We start from the raw sequence: 24615 nt of genomic DNA on the forward strand, positions 1-24615 counted from the left end.
AAATTAAAAAGGATATCTAAAAACACAAGAATTATCATAATAAGGGTTTATTTACATAATGCAATATATTTATAATGAACATTTTTCAATACAAATGTCACAGATCAGAAACACAAATAGTCAATTATCCTATACCGGATGAGTTTTTGTCAATCGGAGAAAGGGGCATATACTACATATGAAATAGAAGTATTCTCAGGGCCGGATTAAACATTAGGCCGAATTGGCAACAGCCTAGAGGCCCCCACATCGGCTCGGTACCAGCGCGAAGTTAAAAATGTTTCATCGAATAAAAATTAATTTATACTCTTAACGACAGCAGGTTGTTTGACTGCAAGCTCCTGATATTAAGTGATGATGCGGTCTAAGCTTTTACACGAAATAGCAAACAAACTAACGGCCCACCTGATGGTAAACGATAACCGTCTGTTATATAAATGTACAGCACTACGGACATTGCGTTATCATGTAACATCTCTGAAAGAACTCCGTTGTCAGTCTAGAGGACGTAACATATCGTCCATTGTCCTGTAATTTCACTGCCCAATTGCCTTACAAGCGAAAGCGACTGAAATAGGATAGCCTATGTACCCACGCTGACGACACTTTGCAATCTGTGTTGAAGGTATTACATTACATTTTGTTATTTTTATTATATATATGTATATACATATATCACGCGCGACCTGCTTTCAAAACTTTTAAAATGGGAATCTCCGTGAGTTATCTAGGGGTCTCATGATGGTTAATCCTGCCCTGAGTACTATATGCAGTCAAGGTAGAATCCAGGGATGCTAACCATATGAGGATGCTGATACTAATACGAAATATTTAGCCTTCCAACTTAGTTAATGCTAAGAATTGATTAATTGATCATTTTCGTTATAAATATATAATAATTATAACTCTGGACAATTCACATAGCGCTAACTAGTCCCAAGCTAAGCAGAGCTTGTGTTATGGTCTGTATGGGTTCTAGACAACTGATGGAAATTATATTCGATATATACATACATAGAAAATATTCACACTAAAAACAAACAATCATACTCATGAATACAAATGATTCGAATCCAAGACCATAGTAAGTAAAGCGGTGTGCTAAGCAGCCAGATCTCCGAGGTCGTATAATTATACAATAAAAAAAAGTACGAACTGTCGTAAACTAGTTTCTATAACGGTACGCACGTTACAAGCATTTGTATTGAATACAGTTTTTCTATGGAAACATTTCAAACAAAAAATTATATGTTGTGTTTCAATTGAGTATTTTAGATACAGATGTTACATTATTGCATAATCAAAACTATACCGTACGGTACAGTTTGGATTAGATATATTGACCCTCAAATTGTGAAATGACCTACCGTATAATATGTAGACAACGTTTTCTTTAAAGAATTTAACATCAAAAACTATAAATTCAGGTCCACCAATTAAACGTTATGTCCAGTATTACAAGCATAACATCTGTGCCACTATGACATCATTGTCAAAACAAAGATTTTTACAACCAGTTAAACTGTTTTTTAATTGACAAAGCATAACTACCTACTATCATATGTATACTGGAAATGTAAAAATATATGTAGTAACTATCTTATTATACATTCAAGTTTAATGGGTGAGACATCTCGCCCTTACTTATAAAAAGGCCAATTGTCTTATTTAACATGTTATTTTCTTCATTTCAATAAATGGAAAAAATACTAAAATTATATTCTATTAAATTTACCATAAAGTTATTCGTTTTAAACCCGTTTAACTATATTTATAATGTGTACTAGACGCGGAAGTTTACAAATAAAAACAGTAAAATGTTGAGGTTTTTCTTTTTATGAATAATAGGATTGTCATTCATAAATTTTTATAAGGATGATTTAATAATTAGCTTCAGACGGGCTGAACAACTAATTATATAATATTATTTACACAATGCCTGCCACTGGTCAGGCTAGTGGAAGCTGATCAATCCAGGCGGCGGCTCCGGCGGCATGAACGGACGTATAGACGAATTTGGATCTGGGAACATATAATAATAATTTGATGTGAAAAAAATGTTGCGGTATGATGTGGTCGACTGGAATGAGTCATGCTCACTAAAATGTCCAGACATGTGGCGGCGTGATGGGCCGGGTCATTGGGCTCCCTAAAATATGGTTGAGCGCAGAGATGGCTGGTTCATCCGTCATACTCGTGAACGAGTGCTGCTTGTAGGGACTGGTCTGCTCTTATCACTACTGATTTAATCTTATTGTGTTTTTGTATTTGACCCTAATAAATTAGTGCCGGTTGGTAGTTTGTATTCACACGTTTCGACTTGTAAAATATGAACTTACAAGGATTATTTAAAATAGCAACACACAAGTTTCTTGCTCGTTCTATTTGTGAGCGGATGAGCGGTAGATTAAAAAAATTGTTATAACTATTCAAAAGTGCTTAAATTAAGTTTATTGAAATAAATGATTTTCTAGTCCATTCTATTCTATAATTATTATAACTTTGTTCATGAAGTCGAAAAAATACGAATTTCTAGTAATATTCAGGTATTACTAGCTGATATTTAGCTTATATAATTTACACGAAAATACCACTTTTTCCATACAATTTGTTCCCAGCGAAGAAAAAATATCATAGCAGAATACAATTGGATTAAATGAAGTTGAGTGGGCGTGAGGCTGAAACGTAGTAAGATATATACCGGGTGTTCTGGTAAAGTCGTACAATTAAACGAAGAGCTCACCGAAGTTGCGATGCGGGTGCGTGAGCGGGGGCGGGTGGGGCGGCAGCAGCACGTGCTGCGGCGGCAGCGGCAGCAGGCCGGGCCGCGGCGGCTGCATCATGTTCGGGAGCTGCGGGACCTGCGGGCCCCCAGGCAGCTGCGGGGCTCCAGGCAGCTGCGGGGCTCCAGGGAGCTGTGGGCCTCCAGGGAGCTGTGGGCCTCCAGGGAGCTGTGGGCCTCCAGGGAGCTGTGGGCCTCCAGGGAGCTGTGGGCCTCCAGGGAGCTGTGGGCCCCCAGGGATGGGTGGGCCCCTCGGGAGCTGCAGCCCCCTCGGCGGAGGCGAGCCGGGCGGCGGCGGCGGCGGCGGCAGCGCGTCCCACAGCGGCACGTGGTCGGGGTGCGTCGCCGGGCACGGCCACGCGCACCCCACGCGACGCACCTTCTTCTTCTGCTCACCGACAGGGAGAGACTTTAACACCCGTGTACATACTACATACCGGTAGACATAGAGTCATCTGAATGAGCACCTTGGTTTCTTTTAATTCAATTATCTTAATTTACAGTGAGCAGCGCCAATAAATATTCGTACGATTACGCCAACTAAAATTAGTAACTTAGTAACATGTATCAAAATAACGAAATAGTATTTCCTACAAAAATTCGCGATGGTATATGTCTAACTACTAAGATTAAAAAAAATATATTGTTATAGGAAAAAAAGCATACCTTTCTGACGGGTGGTTCCTCTGTATCAGAGTCCTGGCCAGGCTTATACCCGTCTGCGAAGCTCACGCGCTTACCAGGGCGTAAGCTTTTACTGAAACACAGTATGTCAATAAATTAGTAACCTTAGATAATCGCGGAGAAGGGAATTGTTAGTAATGTAAGTATGTAGTATGTATGTTACTAATAATCATACTGCTGGCTATATATTATGGCAGGTTGACACGCGGTTCCTCCTGTAAACCATTATAACAAATTCATGATGAATTTAACATGATGGGCTAACTGACCTGACCTCATGCTCACCTTATCATCTTCCACTGGTGTCCCGCCAGCGTAAATCCATAAGTAAGAATAATGAAAGACCGGCAACATGCACCTGAGCACCCTATAACTTGTATCGCTAATACTTACGAATTCAAGATTCCTTTTCCATCTTTATCAGCATCAGTTTCTTGCATCTCTTTCGCAACATCGCCCAGAACTGAAACAAAATCAACATTAATACAAAATATATTAATCGATAGCTATTTTTATAGCCTACTTAATAAGAATTCTAATTGATGTAATAGGTGTAGCATAGCACGTTCAACGCGCTAACTGCTGGCGCAACGCGAGCACCTCGGTCAAATTTATAAACACGCGACCAAAGGGCATATATTGCTGTACTCGACATGCTTATTAGATAGTACAACTATATCATTTTATGCACATAGCTTGTAAATTGACCCAAATATAGGAGTCCACGAATACGACTAATATAGTGGCTTTATTGTTACAAGCCACTACACTTCAAATTACTATTACTATTCATAACATTATAACTATTACCAGTAAACAACTAAACGGCAGAACGGATTTTTATTAAATGTAATAGGAGAGATAGATTGTATCACGAGGACAGGCATAGACTGTATATCTCCAAAAAGAACTTAGGAGGTAAAATTTTGTACAGACTAAATCACAGATTATATTGTTCAGTTTTTCAAGCATAATAAAACTTAATAGTTTTGGTCCTTCGAGGCCGATGTTCTGAGATATACGTCATGTATTTAGATCAATTCAATCAATCAAGACAAAATCTCTTTAACATTTTATGATATATCTTTATATTAATAATAATTTTTAGTTTATTAGGGCATCAATGGCCAACTTGTTAGTAATAATTTTCCTTATCTAATGTTAGTATAGTTCTTATTATCTAATAGTATAGTATGTTGCTCCCAATGTACCCGTATTTTGGAGCGCAAGATGTATTCGAGCGTCGAGTGAGCTTCGGCCGGCTGCCTGATGCGGCCGGGACTCCGGCTCGTGCTCGACATCCGTATCGGGCTCGGGCTGCGGAGCGAAACAGTCGCCGTACTGCAAGCGGTCTGCCGCGCCGTACGTGTCCATATATGCTTCGTCGTAACTGCACGGGAAACTGAACCTTGAAGATTACAATTAGAACAGACGTACACTGTTAGAAATTTTCTGTCACAATTTGACAATGCTCGGGTTTTTTGACAGAAAATTTCTGTTCATTTCACTCCGGCATAATGTATTGTTATGTAAGTTGGACACTATTACTCGCAATTAGTCTCTCATCTGGGCCGTCGTGCTTGTAGAACCGAGACTACTAAAGTAGCAAGCTAAGCTCCTCCCAGAAGCGCAGAAGCCTCCTCCTGTCTTCAAAAGCTTCACGAGGCGACCTCATCATTTTGAGAATTTGTGTGGCCACTGTTACGCATTTGCTACACACGCATAAAGTTCATAAACAAGAACTGCAAGTATTTAGTAAAATTGAGACTATATAAAATATAATCTTTAGTCATAAATGGGGACACACTGTCCCCATTTATGATCCCCATTGTCTGTCTCTTTAGAAACAAATCGGTGAAATAATCTTAATGAAATTTTAAGCGACAAAATAATAATAATAAGAAGCAGATATCACGGAAAACGATAGTATGTATGTATACGATACGATAATAAGCCTTAAAAATACAACTCTTTAACCAAAATGATCTTATATTAATAAGTAGTACCAATCTCACCTCATGGACGGATTGTCGTGTCGGTTTGCGAGACTCTCGATGCGGTACACAGGTTCCACGGTCTGGATAGGGTATTGTTCACCACCGCCGGTCAACACGATGTTCACCTCACCGGGCTTCAAACCTAATAATAAGGTCGCATATAAAAATACATTCTTTGTCCAACTAATCCATAAGTGCCAAAAATATTAACCCCCTTTTACAGCCGCTTTACTCGGGTCAACTTTTAATAAAGTTACACGTTATATTTATTTATTTATTACAGTTATTTATTTCACTAGGTTTTTATGTATGTATGTATTTAAAACTAGATGGTGGACTAGATGGTGCTGTCTAAAAATGTCAAAGAATATGATTATTGGAGTGTACTGATGCCCATTGTACGAGTGGAGCGGGTCGGTCCCCGGCTCGCCAGTCGCCCTTGATCTCTCCGCAGTATTGTTATTATTATAGTGTAGTGTAGTGTAGAGTACTGACCCCACCGCGAGGGTCTGTGCGGGGCGGGCGCGGGTCGGTCCCCGGCTCGCCAGTCGCACTTGATCTCTCCGCATCCGCGACCGCGGACCACCGTCTCGATCTGCTGCGACTCGCTCGCCGGCGGAGATATCGCCTGCGAACAGTGTACACATACCATCATACATTATACCAGCTTCAGCTCTTAACTTTAAAAAACTTGTTAACAGCAACTATTCGTGCTGAAACAGTTTTTTCTTGAAGAATGTGGCAACATTTTATAATTATTCGATTGAAGGACTTCAACCCACAGTCATGAAATAATTTAAGACCTACCGAGATAAACTTTGTAAGAAGTCATTTGTGGGTAGGATAAGTCCGTATCATCTATTGCAGCTACTAAATCATTTTGCTTAAAGGTAATGAAATTACAGAAAAGAAATCATAACACATTCGTCCTTCAGAATCACAACTTTGAATACAATCATGTACGTCACATGATAACGTAATGTCGGTGGTAATGTATATAGGCAACCACGTTACCACTTACCATCAGATATCTGTCAGCTTGTTTGTCATTCGAACTGCATAAAAAATTTGTAATGTAATGTTAAAATTTACAACATCATACCTGACTGGCCACGTCACTCTGATACGCCATAGCCAATTGTTCATACATTTCATAGTTGCCTTGCTCATAGCTTTCGTACTTATCCTCTTCATGCTCCATCCCCTTCGGGTACAACCCTTGACCTTAAGGGTGAAGGGTTTATTAGTAAGTAGAAAATATCATATTGTTCCAATGTAGTTATATCATTACATAGCATAAAATAAAGTCGCTGTCGCTGTCTGTACGTCCCTATGTATGCTTAAATCTTTAAAAGTACACAACAGATTCTTTTTTTAATTGATAGAGTAATTAAGAGCAAGGTTTATATGTATAATACATGTACACCCGTGCGAAGCCGAGGTGGGTAGCTAGTTACATATATTTTAGTTGTTGAAACCATCTTGATTAATTCGTGGTGAATTTGTAAGGTATTTATTTATTTATACAAGTAATTATTTTGTATTATTATTTTATTGTCATCGTCCAGTTGTCTTTCGGAACGATTTTAGTCCCTTATGCAAGTCAAGATTTTTGTATTATATATTTCACCTTTCAGTCTTTGATATCTATTTGTACAATTTTATACCCTTTCCCATAAACAATACTTAGGGACAACAAGGCTTTGGTTGTTTTTTGGAAAATAATTGAAGATTATAGATACATATAGAACGTTCGAGTATATATTGCGAAGTAACAGTCAGCTATTTGCTTCTTTAAATTTCTATTGACTACCACGACTCGTACAGTAAATCGAATATGAATATATTTTTAATATCGGCTGCTTTACCCTATTATAGATTCCTTACCATTATATACTGTGAGCCGTACACACCGTACCATTATCGTCTATTAAAAAAAAACTCGTACCTTGACTGGCGCTAATGACATCATTGAAACTGTAGTTGGAATTCTGCGATGACGGCCGCAGATGACTTTCATCCTTTTCATACAGGATCGGCTCTTTGATGCTGCAAGTAGACTCTTGTGAGGAACATTGGGATGCGTTCGATTCGTCCACCACGGGGATTTGTGATACAGTTTGGGGCACTTCAAAAATTGTAGTTTGAGGTTCCTGAAAATTTTAATAATAATTATTTCTTTGAATTTCTTTATTCTTTGCAACTTTGAAAGTTGTTTCGGTTTTTAGGGTGACATATTGAAATAAAATTAAATAGGTACTATAGTTTTCCGGAATGGCAACACACGAGAAGTATCAAGGGACCCATGTGATGAAGGCCGTGGTTCTGTTCTTTCTGATATATAAGTGATGCTTACCACTATGCATCAGATGGGCCTTCAGCTAGTCTGCCATTCTAGTGCATAAATAAAAAAAAATTGAGCAAAGAAAAAATAGTTCAATAGGCTTTCAATAATATAGTAAGCATTTTTATAAAATATGAAAGTTAGACCTACATTAGCAGATATCTTGTCAGTTTCAGGCTCGTGAATTTGTTCCAATTCAAGTTCAGGCGCGGGCTCAGGTTCACCTTTGCGCTTCTTTTCCACTGCAACAGGCTCTTCAATAGGACCAGGTGTTCCAGTAACTTCCTCTTCTACTGGTTTCTCTATATTTTCTACTATCTTCTTCGTCTCTTCTTCTTTTTCCTGCTTTATATGTATATTATTACCAACAAAATCATTTTGTAATTCTTTAACATTAATGATTTCTCTAGGCTTCTGTCGTCTTGGAGAAAAAATGTTTTCATCATCCGTTAATCTCTCAGTTTTAATGTTATTTAGTACATTAACATCAAATAATTCGTCGCTCTGACTTGATTCAGATGTAGACTGCTGTCTCTTTTTCGCTTTGTTTTTCTTTTTTTGTGCTGCTTTTTTCTTCTTACTTTTATGGTCTGTATCGACGTCAGAGCTACTGTCGCTGCTGGACGAACTACTACTTGATGTGGATTTAGCACGAGATTTCTTTTTCTTCTGTGCCTTTTTTAATTTCACTTCTCTTTTCTTTTTAGCTTTTTTCTCCTTTTTATCGCCTAAATACACAAGAAACATTAAATTAATATATTATTATACGTAAAGATACACCACAAAACATGAGTTTACAACTATACCATTCTGATTCTGGTTCAATGATCTTAAAAAAAAAGACTTCAAAAAACGTCTCCCTCTGCCGGTGAGGTAACGAGATGATTGTGTGTGTGGGATTCTTACCTACTACAAAACCACACGGTGTACCTACGAGCGTCATTGAAACTACAACCCCGTGGCGAATAGTAACTACACGTTTTTAAACTTTCGTGTTTAATATACATTATTTATATTGTTAACCAGGTAATTTTATGATAAACAAAGGTATTTACCCCTTTATTACCCTCCTCTCTGCACTAGCCATGGTCACGAGCCGACCTAGCTAGAGTCAGGCAGTAACTTCAATATAAATAAACTACATGTTTAATGGATATTGTGATACACGGCCTATAGGAATATTTGTTGAGCTTATACTACAGTATGGAAGTAAACAATTGTACCTATATCTTCATCGTCGGATTCTGACATCATTTCCAATTTTATCAGTTTTTTCTTCTTTTTCTTCTCTTTATCTTTTAACTTCTTCAAATACTTTTTATTAAGACGCCGTTGTTTGGCCGCCTTCGATTTCTTGCTCGCCTTTGTGAAAAAATAAACACATTTTATATATCTAATACAATATTTTTATTGATAAAAAAATGCAATTACATAAATGGTATAATAGTTAACCCGATTTCAACCTTAAAAATCGTGAGTTCTAATAGGCTAACAAAATCAAAAACTTTATTATTATTTCTATTTGCGATTGACTCTCCAGTGATTGCAATAACAAAGACAAGAATCCAAATTAATCCTAGAGATCTTGTTAGGCCAGACTCTTGCCACGTTTTAAACAAACATACTTGAAACGTAGAAATGTCAAGTATTGCGTTCAACCAATGTCGATAGTTGGTAATGTCTTTGACCACACCATTCTAGTATCCACACTAATATTATATAAAATTTAGATTTTGTTGGGACGAAAGTAATCTCTGAGCTACTACAACGATTTGAGAAATTATTCCACAGTTTGAAAAGTAAGAAAGTAAATTAATTATGAAATTGAATTAAGTAATTAAAAAAGTTAACAGGTTAATACATAAAAAATAAACCATAAGCGAAACTGAGGGCAATAATTAAACAAACATACATACCTTCTTCTTAACAATCTTCTTTTTCTTCACTGATGTTTCATCGCTATCAGACAGAGTGGAGAATGTAGACGTCGAATGCTTGCGTTTACGAACTTTTTCTTTTTCCTTGTCCTTCATTATTTTCGCTTTTCTGCTGGAAGAAATTTAGTAATTAGATCCAAATAATACTGGAAGAATGAAATTAAATTGAATACTTCAAAAGTTCATATAAAAATATTTGATATATTATTATTATTTACGTCTAATATAATATTAACAGTTTCTTTTATTCCATTCATGCGCCATCTACCACCTTTTCTCTCTCTACCTAATGGTTGTCTGGAAGAGACTGCTTAAGCGATAAGACTGCCTCTATAGATTACGTACATTATATTTACTTTCAGGAGCAATAGAGTAATAAATAAAAAAATAACTTAATAAATACACAATATTATGTATATAGAAACGCAAAAGTGTATCAGTATGTCTCGTTTGATTGTTTCCTTTTTAAGACTGAACGACAAAATTTATTTTAATACAATTTTACGAGATTTTATCACGCGGCCAAATATTGACTACATTTTATATCCAAATTAACAGATAAATTCGTGGGTAACTGCTAGTATTATATACAAATTACTAACCTTCTCTCCACTTCTTCTTCTAAATCCGACTCCTGGCTCCAACCCTCGCTGCTCAGCTTTATCTTTTTCGCTTTTTTCTTTTCTTCCGTCTCAATCTCCTCTTCATTCTTCTTTTTCTTTCTTGTCTCTTGTCGAACGGGCGTCGTACTTCTGGATACGTCAGTTTTTGCTTCGGAGCTCACTTCAGGCCATACGGCTTGCATGAATCTAAAAGTAAAAGTAGAAATTGTAACTTACGTAACGTACACTTACGTACAATCATAAAGACTTGCATATTGTAACTATATTTTTACCTAACGGCGCAACTCAAAGGCTTTATATACATGCTCGAAATTTCAATTCAGATTTTTGTTTGTGTCGATGAAAATACCGTATACCATTTTTAATTAACCCACGCCACGTTTATAAAAAGCGACTGACTACAAAAGATAGAATTGACATCCCATTGATAGGCCGACGTATCGGATGGAAATGGTGAGGTCTATAAAGTATGAACATATCAGAATTTTGTCATTGGGCCTATCAATTGAATGCCAAAAACTAGGACAGGTGCTTTAACGAATCTGTAGGCGGTGCAGTGTGTAGGTGAACCAACTTATACATTTTGTTGCTTTTGTAGTAGTGTAGGGTCAGTAGATAAATAAATACACAAATATTACCTATTTGTCTTTTATTTTTTTAGGATAATGTAAATATTATATGTAATTTTTAAATGTAAATTTCTTGAAAACAATGAAGTTATTACCAAGAATTAAGAAAAAAGAAAATGTCGTGATCTACTGATTCAAGCTACAAATGACTGATGTGGGTGTGTGTCCGCCACACACCCACACACACACGTCCGCCTGTTGGCAGTGAACTAGTTTATTCCGGTTTTAGCGATTTGATAAATGCTATATCTACTACAAATGCAAAAACGTGTTTAAGTTAATTTGTCTGTATTCTACTGTGACTGGCCAACAATTATATCTTAGCTGCTTTGTTAGACGGCTTAACAAATACAGATAACTGTTGACGACTATTCTAACCTTTGATACTCTGTGTCGAGACAAATCTCCTCATTCCTCCGTGGGGTTAGTGATCTGTCCTTGAGTTTCGATTTAATTGGCGACACGTCACTTTTATCTTTTATCTCGCATTCCTTGTTTTTAGATCTGAATATGTATAATAATGAAAATTATTGTACATTTATTTTCTACAAACTTCAATAACTGTTATGTTTATAGAAACAGTGTTTTTATATAACTGGAATGGTAAACAAGATGACGGATAAAGTGGTAACCGTGTACTATATACATGAACAGAATCACGGATATGACGTCGTCATGTTACGCCTGCGAATCCTAGATGCATTACCGTCGTGTCACCTTACCTTGTAACTTAACTGCCATATCTCACCATTCAAACCGAAACACAGCATATAATGCTGCTTGGCGACAGTAGTAAATGAGATATCGGCCAAGCATTCGACAACAAGACAGACAGAGATCGGCTACGCATACGAATTAGAATTTATTAATAGAAAATTCATCAAAATGTAAAGTAATAATAAAATTATTTAAAAGAGCAATGCGCAAGTTTCTTGCTCGTTCTTCTTGTGATGAGACAGCTTTCCGAACGAGCGGTAGATTAAAAAATGTAATGACTATTCAAAAGCGCTTCAATGTAAGTTTATTTGAATAAATGATTTTCTATTCTATTCTATTCTATTCTATTCGGTTAGTGCTGACGTCAAATAGCTCTGCCAATGTTGCTGCCTTTACACGTACGCTCTTTCACGCGCGAGAAGGAAAATAAAGCGCAAGAAAGAAAAAAGCGCGCGCGTGGCGCCGTGCGTACTTAATCCTTTGTTCAATTCAATCGTGCGTGCTTTGCGCGTTTTTATAATGAATAAAAATCACTGCAAAATGGCGGATATACTAGGAGCAAAGACTTTAGGTCTTTGTTCCCAGTATATACTTTATTGACAATTTATAAATCTTAAACGTGTCTATGGAATAAAAAATTTGAATATTATGAAATAAAAAAAAAATACGTACATGAAAAACAAGAGTATGTGCGCGCGAAAAAGTAAACGCAATAAATTAAACGCGTTAAAAACGAACGTACTACAGATCGCGCGTTAAAGAACGTGTCAAGTAAAAGCAGCTAATGTCAGAATAGAACTGCATGTTATTGAACCGCGCCTAGTCACAGTCCGTCATGTCCGCACAGAAATTAAATTAAAATCTGGTACATTACTATGGTTTATAGTAACGGTTCATTCTGGCTTCGCAAGGATGAACATTTCCGCAGCATATGTGATGAAAGACATTTTATGGCTGGTTTACACTTTGGGTTACTTTAGTAGGATCTAATAGGGATCCCTAATTTATTTCTAGTAATAAATCTAGAGAATGGTATTAAGAGATATGTAGTATTCTAACAATGAAAGAATCTTTGAAATCTGTCCCTTAGTTTTTCAGCTTATTGGTTACAAATTGGTCTGTAGTATCTACAGAGATTAGTTAGATTACAGTTTAAAAATTACGTTAAACCTCCACTTACGTCTGATATTTCCTATTGTAAATGTCATCTGTTCTCTGCGGAGTCATAGACCTCTCTTTTTCTTTGGTGTTTGGCACGTCAACCTGAGCCTCCTCAATCTCCCACTCGCTGGACAGTTCCAGCCCACTGCTGGTAGGGACACAGAACCCGAAACGAGGGTACCACGTACGGGCATTCGGGAATGGAAAATCTGCAATCCTGTTCAACATATTATATTATAGTAAGATTTTTTACACTACGATGATACCGTTACCGTTACTTATGGACGCCTGATCAACAGTAGATTCTCGTATGAAATAATTTTCAAATTCAAAATATTTTTCTTCATTTATGTAGATTTGGACTGTAGCTTTATCCAAGAACTAACAAGAACATTGTTATTTCAAGTTCTCAGAACAGACTAATATAATACGATGTAATAAATACAAATGTTTGTATTGCGCACCAAACCCGCAATCATCGCAAGTATAGCAGTGTATGAACGGCTATACACGACAGATTTAAAGATTGATTGTTTAAGATCTGATTATAAAATTCGAGACTCACTGATCACACCCGTAAACTCGGTCGACGAGGCTCATTTTGCACATTTCAAGTTCTTCATAGACAATGGAGCGGTCCTTCACACATGAGCACAGACGTGGGTTTTCTGTGTACCAGATCTTCGGGACACTAAGTGTCTCTCTGAGAACAAACATGATATATACATTTATTTATATATTATATATAAATATTATACATTATAAATTCGAAAGTGGGTCTATCTATTTATTTGTTACCTTTACACGACTAAACGGCTGATCGGATATGAAAGACATATTGTATGAAAATTGATTTTTCTTCTTCTCTCTCGAAGACAAACATAGGCTATCTTTTATCTATAAAAAGCAGACTAAGTCACAGGTAACAGCTAGGAATTTAAGAATTAACATACTGTAAAAACAGTTTCATAAAAAATAGCCAATGTCCGTCCTGGTAATACAGTCCAACTTTCCGTCCGATAAAATGTGAGATTATTTGTGATTCCGGTGACATATGAAGGAAAATATTTTTAATGAATATAATACTCACTTGTAACATTTATTTTTATCATGCCGGAACAGTAAAGGCTGACAAATTTTCAACACAAAGCTCCAAGTCTCCAAAGAATCCACAGTAAACTTCGACATCTTATCTGCCATAACATCCAAATCTTTTTCTACAGACAACCGGTAGCTATCAGATCTGTAACTATCCCTTGACCTGTACCCACTCTCGACAGACTTATAACCGCTCTCAGATGATCTATAACCATCTGAGTAATGACTCTGTTGACTAGTCAAATCCCTCATTTTCTCGTCCAGTTCTGGAGTCACAGATCCATGACTCGGATCTTCTTGTACATCACTCCTAGGTGGAGAAATATCGTATTCTACTAGACCTTTATCTTGACTCACGTCACTTAACTCTTCCTGTTTTATTTCATTTATAATCGACTCCAAAAACTCATCATTATTGTCAATTGACACATCTTTAGACAGATCATCATAATCTCCTTTTAAAACCGGAGATTCATACTTTGAATCTTTCTTAATAACTGGTTTATTATATTCTTCATTAGTATCTAACATTTCATCATCATTTAGGTCAATTTCGAATTTTAATGAATCGTTAACTGGCTTAAGTTTTTCCATTTTAACAGGGTTGATCAATGGGCTATCAGTGTGTGTCACTTTATCACAATCCTTTACGAGCTTTGATTCTTTTGTTTGTTCGCTTGCCGTTCTGCTTTTATTATCTATTGCTAATTTCATAGCCTTGTCTATTACTTTAGGGCTAGAACTATTTGTCTTATCTTCCGTGTCCAGGGACCAACTGTCGCAAACCAAATAATCGTTTAAGTTCACATTCGTTTCTTTTATTTCTTTATCAATCTTTTCTACCCTCTTAATTTCTTCTTTTCTTACATCTCTATCCTTATTTGTATCTTTTTCCTTACTTTTATATTTATATTTATCATCCTTATATCTACTTCTATCATCCTTATATCTGTCTCTTTCATCCTTATACCTATCTCTATCATCCTTCCTGAAATCGGAATGTCGTCTATTATCATACTTACTACTTTTTCTCATATCTCTCCTATCTACTATATTTTGACGATGGTCATCTAGTTTCTGTTCTGATTCTGGGTTTTCTTTTTTACGTTGGAAGGGATTATCATAGTCCGGTAAAAACTTTTGGATATCAAATTTAAAATTCTTTCCCTCTGCCCTAGCTTTTTTAGCTTCACGGATTAATTCATCTACTTTGGCTGGATCTGAAATGTGTATTAAGAAAACTTAATTTAAACAAATACAATGAGAATATGGTACTTTTAAACTAGGCATAATATAGGGTCGATTCTAGATGTTATTAATATTAATCACAGAAATGTTTATTGTTTTTTATCCACCCATATACCTGCCTAATTTAAAAGAGTATTTTTACTATATAAATAAATTACTATAACTTATTACAACTGTTAACTTAGATTAATTCTATCTAACTATAATACTTACAGCTAAAACTTTCTACTAGAGTTAACTAAAATATAAAAATTAGTTTTAAAGAACTTGTTCTATATAATCTAACTATCTATATATAAATCTATAGTACAATTATCTAATTTCTGGCATATGTTAAAATAAATATAATACAATCAGCAAAATAAATATTATTTGTTTATTATATGCCAAATATTTAATCTTGAATGAACATATAAATGTAGAATTCGTCACACTCCAAGGGTAAGTAAAGCAAACTACATTTATATTGCTGACTGTACAATAAAAGCAAATATAAATACACAACTACAAGGAAAAACTATAACGTCGGTCTCCGACTCACTAGCCATGTCAGTGTCGACACGAGGGATGGGTATCGGGTTCGAGCGATGAGGGTGTAGTGAGGGCCACGAGCGGTAGCTACGTACTGTAGTCGCAAGAGACAAGCAAACATAAACTTAAGCGCTGTTCACACGTATTCGAGTTAAGGGCCCATGTTTGGCCCGATAGTGTTAGTCAAGGACTAATATTCATATTGATTCCCGACTCTTTTTGAAATAAAAATCAAATAATATTTAAGCACAATAAATACTATTTTTGAAATCTAATATAATCTAATAAGACGTAAGAGACTACTCATTGGTTATTGGTGTGTGATAAAGTGAAAACATTAGCCACTTTTTTCATAAAGACTTCAAATATCTTTAACGTTGCGTGTCAACGAATCAAGAATGTGGAGAATTAGATACACAGTTCCATGCTTTATTGTTGCTTGGTGAGGGGTGGTGACAAATAAAACCCCCAACAACATGGATTAAATGTTACTTAAACACTGATTTATTTATAAATGATGAAGTAAAATTCATGCGTTGGCAAAAAGAGGGATTAGTGCGATTACCCATAAGTCTATTAATCCTATTTTATATTTCGAGCAGTTGTGTCCTTTTCTTTAAAACTGTTTCCCGGATTTGAAAGAAAATGACAAAACATTGGAATAATTAAAAATTGCAAATGTGTTTTTAAATTTGCAATAGTTTTTTAACCCGAAAACCGAATGGGTATGAATAGTACTTAAAGCAAAAATATGCAGCGATTATGAACCCCGTGTATATTATTTATAATAAAAATATGATATTACACAGGTTGTCACAAAAAATTATGTCAAGCTGGATAAGCTGAAAAATCAGTATCATAATAATTCTAAAAAGTTATTTGTGGCCCTAAATGCTTACTTAATACGGTTTACTGTTTATATGGAATATTATTTATTTCTTATGAAGTATGATAAAACAATTATACTGAAAATAAGTTAGAAATGAAAAACACTAGTGTCTCTATTGTGTGCATTAAACGTAAAACATGCATCAACACGTAAATAAAATAAAGGAATTTTTAATGCAACATAAAATTACGAAAATAAAGTTTATAAAATATGCATGTAAAACGTGAAAAAAAGCATTCGAGAGCCCATTTAGAGAGAACTAGCAAGTATCGCCTTCATAAAATCTCAATGTTTCACAACATTGCAATTGCAATAGCAACAGTGCACTACACTACACTGCAACTCGCTATTAACTTTTTACAATTTAAATAATATATATTATGTAAAAAATGACGCGTGCTATATTCGAAAACCGTAATCTGACACCATGACTTATATAAAAATGTTTAATATTCATAATATGTTTAAAAAATATTAATAGCTAATTTGGACACATACCTAAGAAAGATTTGATTGGTGGCATAGCTTTACTAGGCATTCCCTTCTCGCTTGTGGGCGTAGGACATATGAGACCTAGTGGTATCCCCAGATCAACCAGTTCCATCTTACGCTTCATATCCTCTATTTCTGCTATATTCTTCTTCTGTAGTTCTAGATATGAGGTATCTGCGGAACAAATTACCAACAAAAAGATAAAATTTAATTTACAGTTGACTATCAACTTCCGTTATTTAAAAAAAAAGTATTTTATATATCTATGCTTTTTTTTGGGACTATCCTAACACTTTTGGTCCTGACTGGTCCTTCAATAGAAGGAAATGGGTATGAGTACAGAATGCACTCCAAACCCGCGAAAAGCCAAGAGTGGCTGTATGATGCCTTCCTACCTGCCTGACAGATACGGGTATAAACTGTGAGTACCGCTAAAGGTTAGAAGGTGAGGGTTAGGACCTCTAGTCAAAGGGAGAGAGATTGTGTGATCGTTAATTTCTGTTGAATTTACCACGATGGCTTAACTGACCTGAATTCATGCTCATCCTATCATCTTCCACTATTGCCTACCAACATATAGATTTAGCGCAAGATATGCCCCATTCCATAATCATCTATTAAAAAAGGACCTCGGCTCAGATCTTTGTACTCTAAATACTCGTTGAAATCTGATAGAAGATCAATAAGGCCGTACGCGAGTGATATTAACTTACCATAATAAGTTCCAGGTCTGGGCGGTTTTGGTGGTTTCTTAACATCTGGATCTGGTTCCGGTTTTGGAGTCACCTTCGCACTGCTCAGTTTCCCTATTAACACTGTGGTGTCTGAAGAATAATAGGCGATTAAAATTTCACTTGCATTGTTATAGTTGTTTGTAATAAATTAATTGGTGATTTAATGAGAAATAAGATGCAGTAAGACGCGTTGGAATATTTATTTGATAATAATGAAACAATTTTTATTATATAAATTCATAAAATAAAATAATTATCGATTTAAAAAATGTTTCAACGTGTAAATATGTGTTTATTTTTTTTTATTTAGAAAATGATTGTTAGTTTAGTTACTCACACTAGTGAGATAGAATAATTACCCTTTACATTACCTTTTACATTTTTCAATTATATTCAGTAGTTGCTGTTGCAGGTTAGTTCTTATTTTATTGTATTCATTATATTAGTCTTTGCATACATATTATTTGAATATAGTGAATACATACATCTTAAAACATGCTATCAAACAAGATGCCAATAGGGGATCGGGATTGTACCATGCATGGAATTAAATTAAAGCTTCATAATAAGAATCACAGAATAAGCATCATCCAGAGTAATACGCAGGGTTAGTCATAAAGGATATAACCCAGATAGAGTATTCACAAAACTGAACCATTACAACTAAGAAATAAAGTACAAAATCGAAAAGGATCTTTAGTATTTCATAGGACCTGTGCTGTTATGGTCAATTTAGTATAAATAGTTTAAAATGTATTTTCAGATTTTGACTTTGTTGCTTGATTAATAGTGTTCAGATTCACGAGCGTACTACCTGGCTTTCCTCTTATACACAATTATTATTATTAACAATTTTTTTTACCTTTTTATATTTTATAAGAGATGTAATAATTCATGTTGGACAAAAATAATAAATAATAAAACAGAAAACGATTGGACACGAGAATTATATGCGAAAAAATTTAGAGTCCTTGCATTGGGTTACTCACCCTTTGTACTAGTAAATTACCTAGTTTTAATTATAATATTCACTCTCTCTCTTACTTTAAGTTAATTATATTATTGTTTTTATTTAATACTACCATTAAACCAACCAAACAATAGAGTTTGTTCTAAAATTTATATAAGTATGCTTGAACTTCCATGATTGAGACTGACTAGGATTAAAAGCACCCTATGATTATCTATATACCAAACCATTTAGATGTAAAATTTCTTGACTATTAGTTGAGCCGTACGTGCCCACAAATTGAATTACATGTAATATGTAGTGTTAGTAAGGATTATATTTGATTGAGAAGCACTTGGGATGAATAAGGAATAATGTAAATTGGATGTGGTGGGATGAATAAAATACATATAAATAAACATACTCCCGGCGGTGACAGTTTTCGGAACTGCAACAGGTACAATTGCGGCCTTCTCTTTTTTCTGAATCGAAAACGCACGTAGCTTCTTTTTTGCATTTAGTATGGGCTTGCGACAGGAAACACTTGCCAATGGCGATGGTTTTAAACGTAACTTCACCGGATGAATGTTAGACTGAAACAATTTTTATGTTTAGGGCCGATCCATATATTACGCCACACCATTTTTTTGTAAGTTTACCCCTCCCCTCCCTCTTGTCACAGATTGTTTACATTTTAATAGTCATAAATAAGTAAATTTAGATAGATAGATAATTTTTTTTCTGTATCTTAGTACACACATAAAGGCTTAACTATAACATCACATAACAATTATAACAATCGATAAGGGTAAACCTGCATGTGTGTACTACTTGCTGTAGAACAAAACTGGTACATAGCTCAGTGTGGAGTATCACTCAAGGGGCAAAACACTGATTTTCAGCTATGTCCTAGATATTAACTTTCGTTTTTTAATACTAATATTGAAATATCACGTCACAAAATGTAAACTCCCTCCCAGAGGGACCTCTGTTGGATTTCACCATTTTTGTGACCTTTTTGTTATGTGACATGCAGTTTTTGACCTTTAACATGTGACGTAATTTATGGAGAGCGAGAAATGCCAATTGTAATCTATAGTCTTAAAAATTTCGTCTACGCACAGCCACTAAGTCTAGATAGTTAAAATTCCAAAAATAGTATATATTAATTAATTTTATAAAGTAAGCATCTGCTAAATATATCTCGGAAAATGGAAATAAACCGCGCCGTAATGTCACGGGAAACAGATAAAATTTAAACTCTCTCAGAAAACTTATTTATTATTTTCCTCATTTATATTGTATACTTATTACTTTAATTTTTTTTTTCTATTACATTGTGTTAAATTAAAGTTATGTACAATCTAGTATGCCAGAAAGAATAGCGTCTCTTTTATTATTATTACACTTAATTTTCTTTTTTTTTCTATTTGTATTCAAAAGTACTTAAGTTTTATTTTCATTCTTTATGTACACAACTGCAAATGTACCAAAAATGTTTACAGAATGTTGAAAAGAACTGGCTTTCGTGGCACAGACTCAGCAAGCTAGGGCTAACTATATTTAACTGAACCGTACATTTATGAATAAAGTTTATTATAATTATTTATTATGGTTCTGTCTCGATTATACAACACACCTAAAACTGTTTAACTGGAATTGCAAATAGGCCACCCAAAATACTATTGTGTATGCCAAGTTTCATTAACATTGGTTAAGCCATACAGTGCTAAATAATGAACAAACTTTCACATATTATAGCAGGAATATACATTAATATTTACTTACACACAATACAACAATAGACATTACAAAACTATTACTCTAAACTTTTTTCATTGTGTTAATTGTACACATTACATGAAGGTGATATTTATTCTGATAATATTATTAAAGAGATCCAATATTTCGATACTGTTACAAAATTATCTTTAATAATATTATTGTAGTAAACTAAGTATGTATGTACATTAAGTTCTTTCAGGGTTGATCACAATTGTACACATATACAAAGGAGATACTTTACATATGTGTACACTTGTGAACACCCAGAAAAATGTTTAAAATAGTAGTTTTAATGTTCATTGTGCTATATAGTAATAATATAATCATATGTATAATGTACAACCAAAAAGCAAAAATAACATAAGGGAGACACTTATTGCGCATGCTTCTACAAAATAGACTGAACTGTAAGTCCTTCATTTAGATCCATTACATACACAGATGAGAATAGCTACTTGTTTAGACATGCCATAGTCTGTATATAGTCATATCACTTCATATTATATGTTACAAGTGCACATAATCACACTTGCATCACTTAAAATAAATATAGTCATACTCTGGACTACTTGAATGACGAGTGTGCATGGCAATAGTTTTCATGTTCGGGATTTTCATTTAATGTTAGACATAGACACCTATATAAATACTTATGCATTGTAAATAAACTGGCTTTTAAAAAAAAAGTAATTCAATTGAGTTTCTTGCCAGTTCTTCTCAATTGGATCTATATACTGAACTGGACGGTAGGGAAAAAAATTATAATGTAAAAACTTGATGTTCATAAGCGGTTAAAATGTCTTACATGAAAAAAATATTTTTGAATTTGAAATCCATTAACCAAATAAAAAATTGTTGTTGAAAGTTTGGAACTGTGCAACCACTTTTTTGCATGTCTATTTGACCTGCTAAGCCAGTTCTTTTATATACCATAGTGGTGGGTTTGGAGTATTTAACTCAAGTCAAGGTAAATAATTACCCAGCTCATTGTTTTTATATGATTAACAAGAGATTACTTAGATGCAAATTACATTTTGATGTAGTCATAAGGGTGATACCAACCCTTATAGTGTTGTGATAATGGCACTGAGGTTGACTCTTTTTTAGTTTTTATTATTGAATCTGGGCTATTGTCAGATGTTTTAGACCTGTTGCAGTATGATCTACATAGATCTCTCCTGGTCACCCTTTTTCCAAAGTTTGCTATCGGGACCAATCAGGGAAAACAATTGAAGGATATTCTTAGGAGTGATGGTTTATATCTCTTCAGGATAGACATATAATTTTCAAAGGAGATATGTTGTTTATACATGAGTAGAGTACAACCAAATAAGATGTGTAGTGGCGTTTCCTCTTCAGCTTGGAAAAATCTGCAGATTTATAGGGTGATACTTACAGGTTTCCTCTTATACACTCATACCTAAATTGATCAATTAGGGCAATATTTATTATGCTTTTTTTTTTAAGAAAATGAATATATCTTTTCCATTGAACCTCTTTAGACATAACCAGATTGTATAATCTTACAGCACTACTTGATGAGGTACAACCAACAAAGTGTTAACTCATGTATTAGTTTTAACTCGGTCTTGTGACTGACTAAATTATCTTTAGATACGATTAAGAAATAGCAATAGAATATAGATGTAGTGAAGAGTCAGTGATCAAAAACACCTTCTTCTTTATTTTAAATGGCTGCTACCAATTTTAATTGGTGACTGCTTTGTCATGGTTTGAAGGACACAGTGTAGTTTTATACCTGTACTAGTTTTCAGAAAAGTTTAACAATTTTGTTTCATTCCAGTTTGCTCAGAAAAGTTTAACAATTTCGTTCAGGTTAGGTATATTATAATACAAAAACACCTAAATGAATATCAAATTTAATAAAAGTAAATTTAATGTTTTACAATAACATTAATGTAGAGTTCTATTTGTTTACTAAACATGTTCTCTATTTGTATCTCGCATTTGCAGCATCTTACGAAACTATATAACTAATTGCCTATTTATATTTGGAGGAAATGGCAACCAAGTAATCTGCCAACCAGACAGAAAGTGACAACAACTGCTTCCTCTACATACATGACCACCACAATAGACTGCATGTCGAGATATGACAACAGTGGTATTACTACTGTCTTACCAATCCTGAAGACTGAGATATCATGCCTCCGAACCCTGTAATTTGCTTGCCAAGAATCTTTACTTTCAAAACAACCCTCCAGACGACGGAAATAGGTAAACAGAGGTACCACCGCAAACGACGTTGTGCTAAATTTAAATCAGTAACTCGGAGTGTATATCAAAAAATATGATTAAATAGTAAGTTTCATGTACCTGAAGTCCTGAGACGCCAGGTTGCGCCGGTACCCCAGACCCCTGTGGAGTCACATTATCAGCTGAAGAATCCATTATTATTTATTACTATTATTTCTATATAATAGTAAAGTCACAAAAGATATAATAAAGAATAAAGGCGCATATTTTGTATTAATTAGTAAGATTCCTTAATGGACAAAAAGGGAACAAATAAATGAACACTAACAGAAACTAACAATTTATGACATTGACGTCACAGAGCAACAGATTCCTTGACATTTGATATTGAATTGACATACGTTGTAATTTTTTTGTATTTATTTAACGGGCTTGGAAGCTATAATATTAGTTTAAAGATAGATTTATATTTTTTATTTGCTAAATCCATTTTGAAGTATTTTTTAGAGAAAATATAGCAGTATGAAACCTTTGAAATTACAATAAAAGATTTTTTACTATTGTTTCATGTTTTACAAGTACGTGTCGACAGTTTCGGTGTTCCAGCGGTTTAGCATACTGCTTTGCTTCCAATGGTCACGGGTTCGATTCCTCGTAAGATGCAAACATTGTGTTAGTATTTGTCTGATTTCTATAATATATCATATATATATTTAGAAAAAGAAAATGTATTTCCATCAGTTGTCTAGAATCTTTCTACATAAACTCTGCAAAGCTGGGAAGTACAATATTTATAGATGACGGTGGATTATTATATTATGTATATATTATAAATAAAACAGATATTTATTTAAATAATAATATAAGACTTAAATTGTCATTCCTACTTTCTGGTAAAATAAATAAATGAATTTTTATAAGGATTTAAGAAAACGCGTACGACTTGAAATAATCAAAAATTATTTAATGAAATACTAACACATCATTTAATGGATTATAAATAAAGTATAGTATATTTATAACTTATTGATTTATTATAATTTTATATGTGAAATAAGCTACATAGTATACGGCGATTTTTGTATACATAAATAATTGTATGTACAAGTACCATAATTTAAATAAATTTATTAAACATATACGAGATTCACGACTGTTATCCCAGATGGGGTAGTTAGAAGGATTGTTAACTATTAACCACATGGTAATCTCAACCTTTAACAAAGCTGAGACTTCTCCAACTTTGAAGTATAGTATATTATCTATGGAAGGGGGTAATGTATAGATTTTATAAGGCCCCCGTTTAATGTGTGACGAAATTTACGGATAATCAGCTTTTCAGTTTTCTTGTTAGTTACTGTACTTATATATAACTTTTTGATTCGAAGAATTCATTTCTATCATGAGCTCAGAGAAATCGTCACTCAGCTTTACATTCATTAGTGATGCGTCTGTTGTGATATCTGAAACTAATAATTGCAACATAAGAATACTTATCATAAATAGAGAATTATTAAATACATTAGAACAATGATAAATTACTTTGTCATCTTATAAAACTGACAAGGTTGTTATATGTCTCCTTATCCATTCTTTTATATTTGACAAATGTAGATTTACTTTGTGTATTATGTGCATTAAAGTAATATATATAAAGAAACAACTTATAACAGAAATATTATATATTTAATACTTCTTGTATATTAGAAAACCTCATTTAGATTCCATAGTTCAAAATCGGTTTATCTGAAATTATTATCAAAAAAACTACATCCCTGACTAAAAAATCTGAATTGCT

General features: G+C 34.3%; 1 protein-coding gene across 1 annotated transcript; it reads right to left on the bottom strand.

Moving 5' to 3' along the window:
* Positions 1-1954: 1954 nt before the first annotated feature.
* On the bottom strand, positions 1955-23058 carry LOC131851529 (nuclear receptor corepressor 2-like). Its single transcript, XM_059202039.1, has 21 exons — positions 22938-23058; positions 19240-19408; positions 17846-17956; positions 17139-17306; positions 13965-15192; positions 13440-13577; positions 12894-13091; positions 11375-11500; positions 10347-10553; positions 9724-9856; positions 9031-9169; positions 7958-8535; positions 7412-7616; positions 6566-6687; positions 5959-6091; positions 5482-5605; positions 4678-4874; positions 3860-3929; positions 3449-3539; positions 2744-3191; positions 1955-2022 (listed from the first exon to the last, which is right to left on the bottom strand). The coding sequence occupies exons 1-21, from the start codon at positions 23010-23012 to the stop codon at positions 1955-1957; spliced, it is 4728 nt and encodes a 1575-aa protein (XP_059058022.1). The 5' UTR covers positions 23013-23058.
* Positions 23059-24615: the final 1557 nt, after the last annotated feature.

The sequence above is a fragment of the Achroia grisella genome, unplaced genomic scaffold (genome assembly GCF_030625045.1).
Source record: "Achroia grisella isolate CSIRO2021 unplaced genomic scaffold, CSIRO_AGI_Agris_v1 utg1174, whole genome shotgun sequence".
Classification (NCBI taxonomy): domain Eukaryota; kingdom Metazoa; phylum Arthropoda; class Insecta; order Lepidoptera; family Pyralidae; genus Achroia; species Achroia grisella.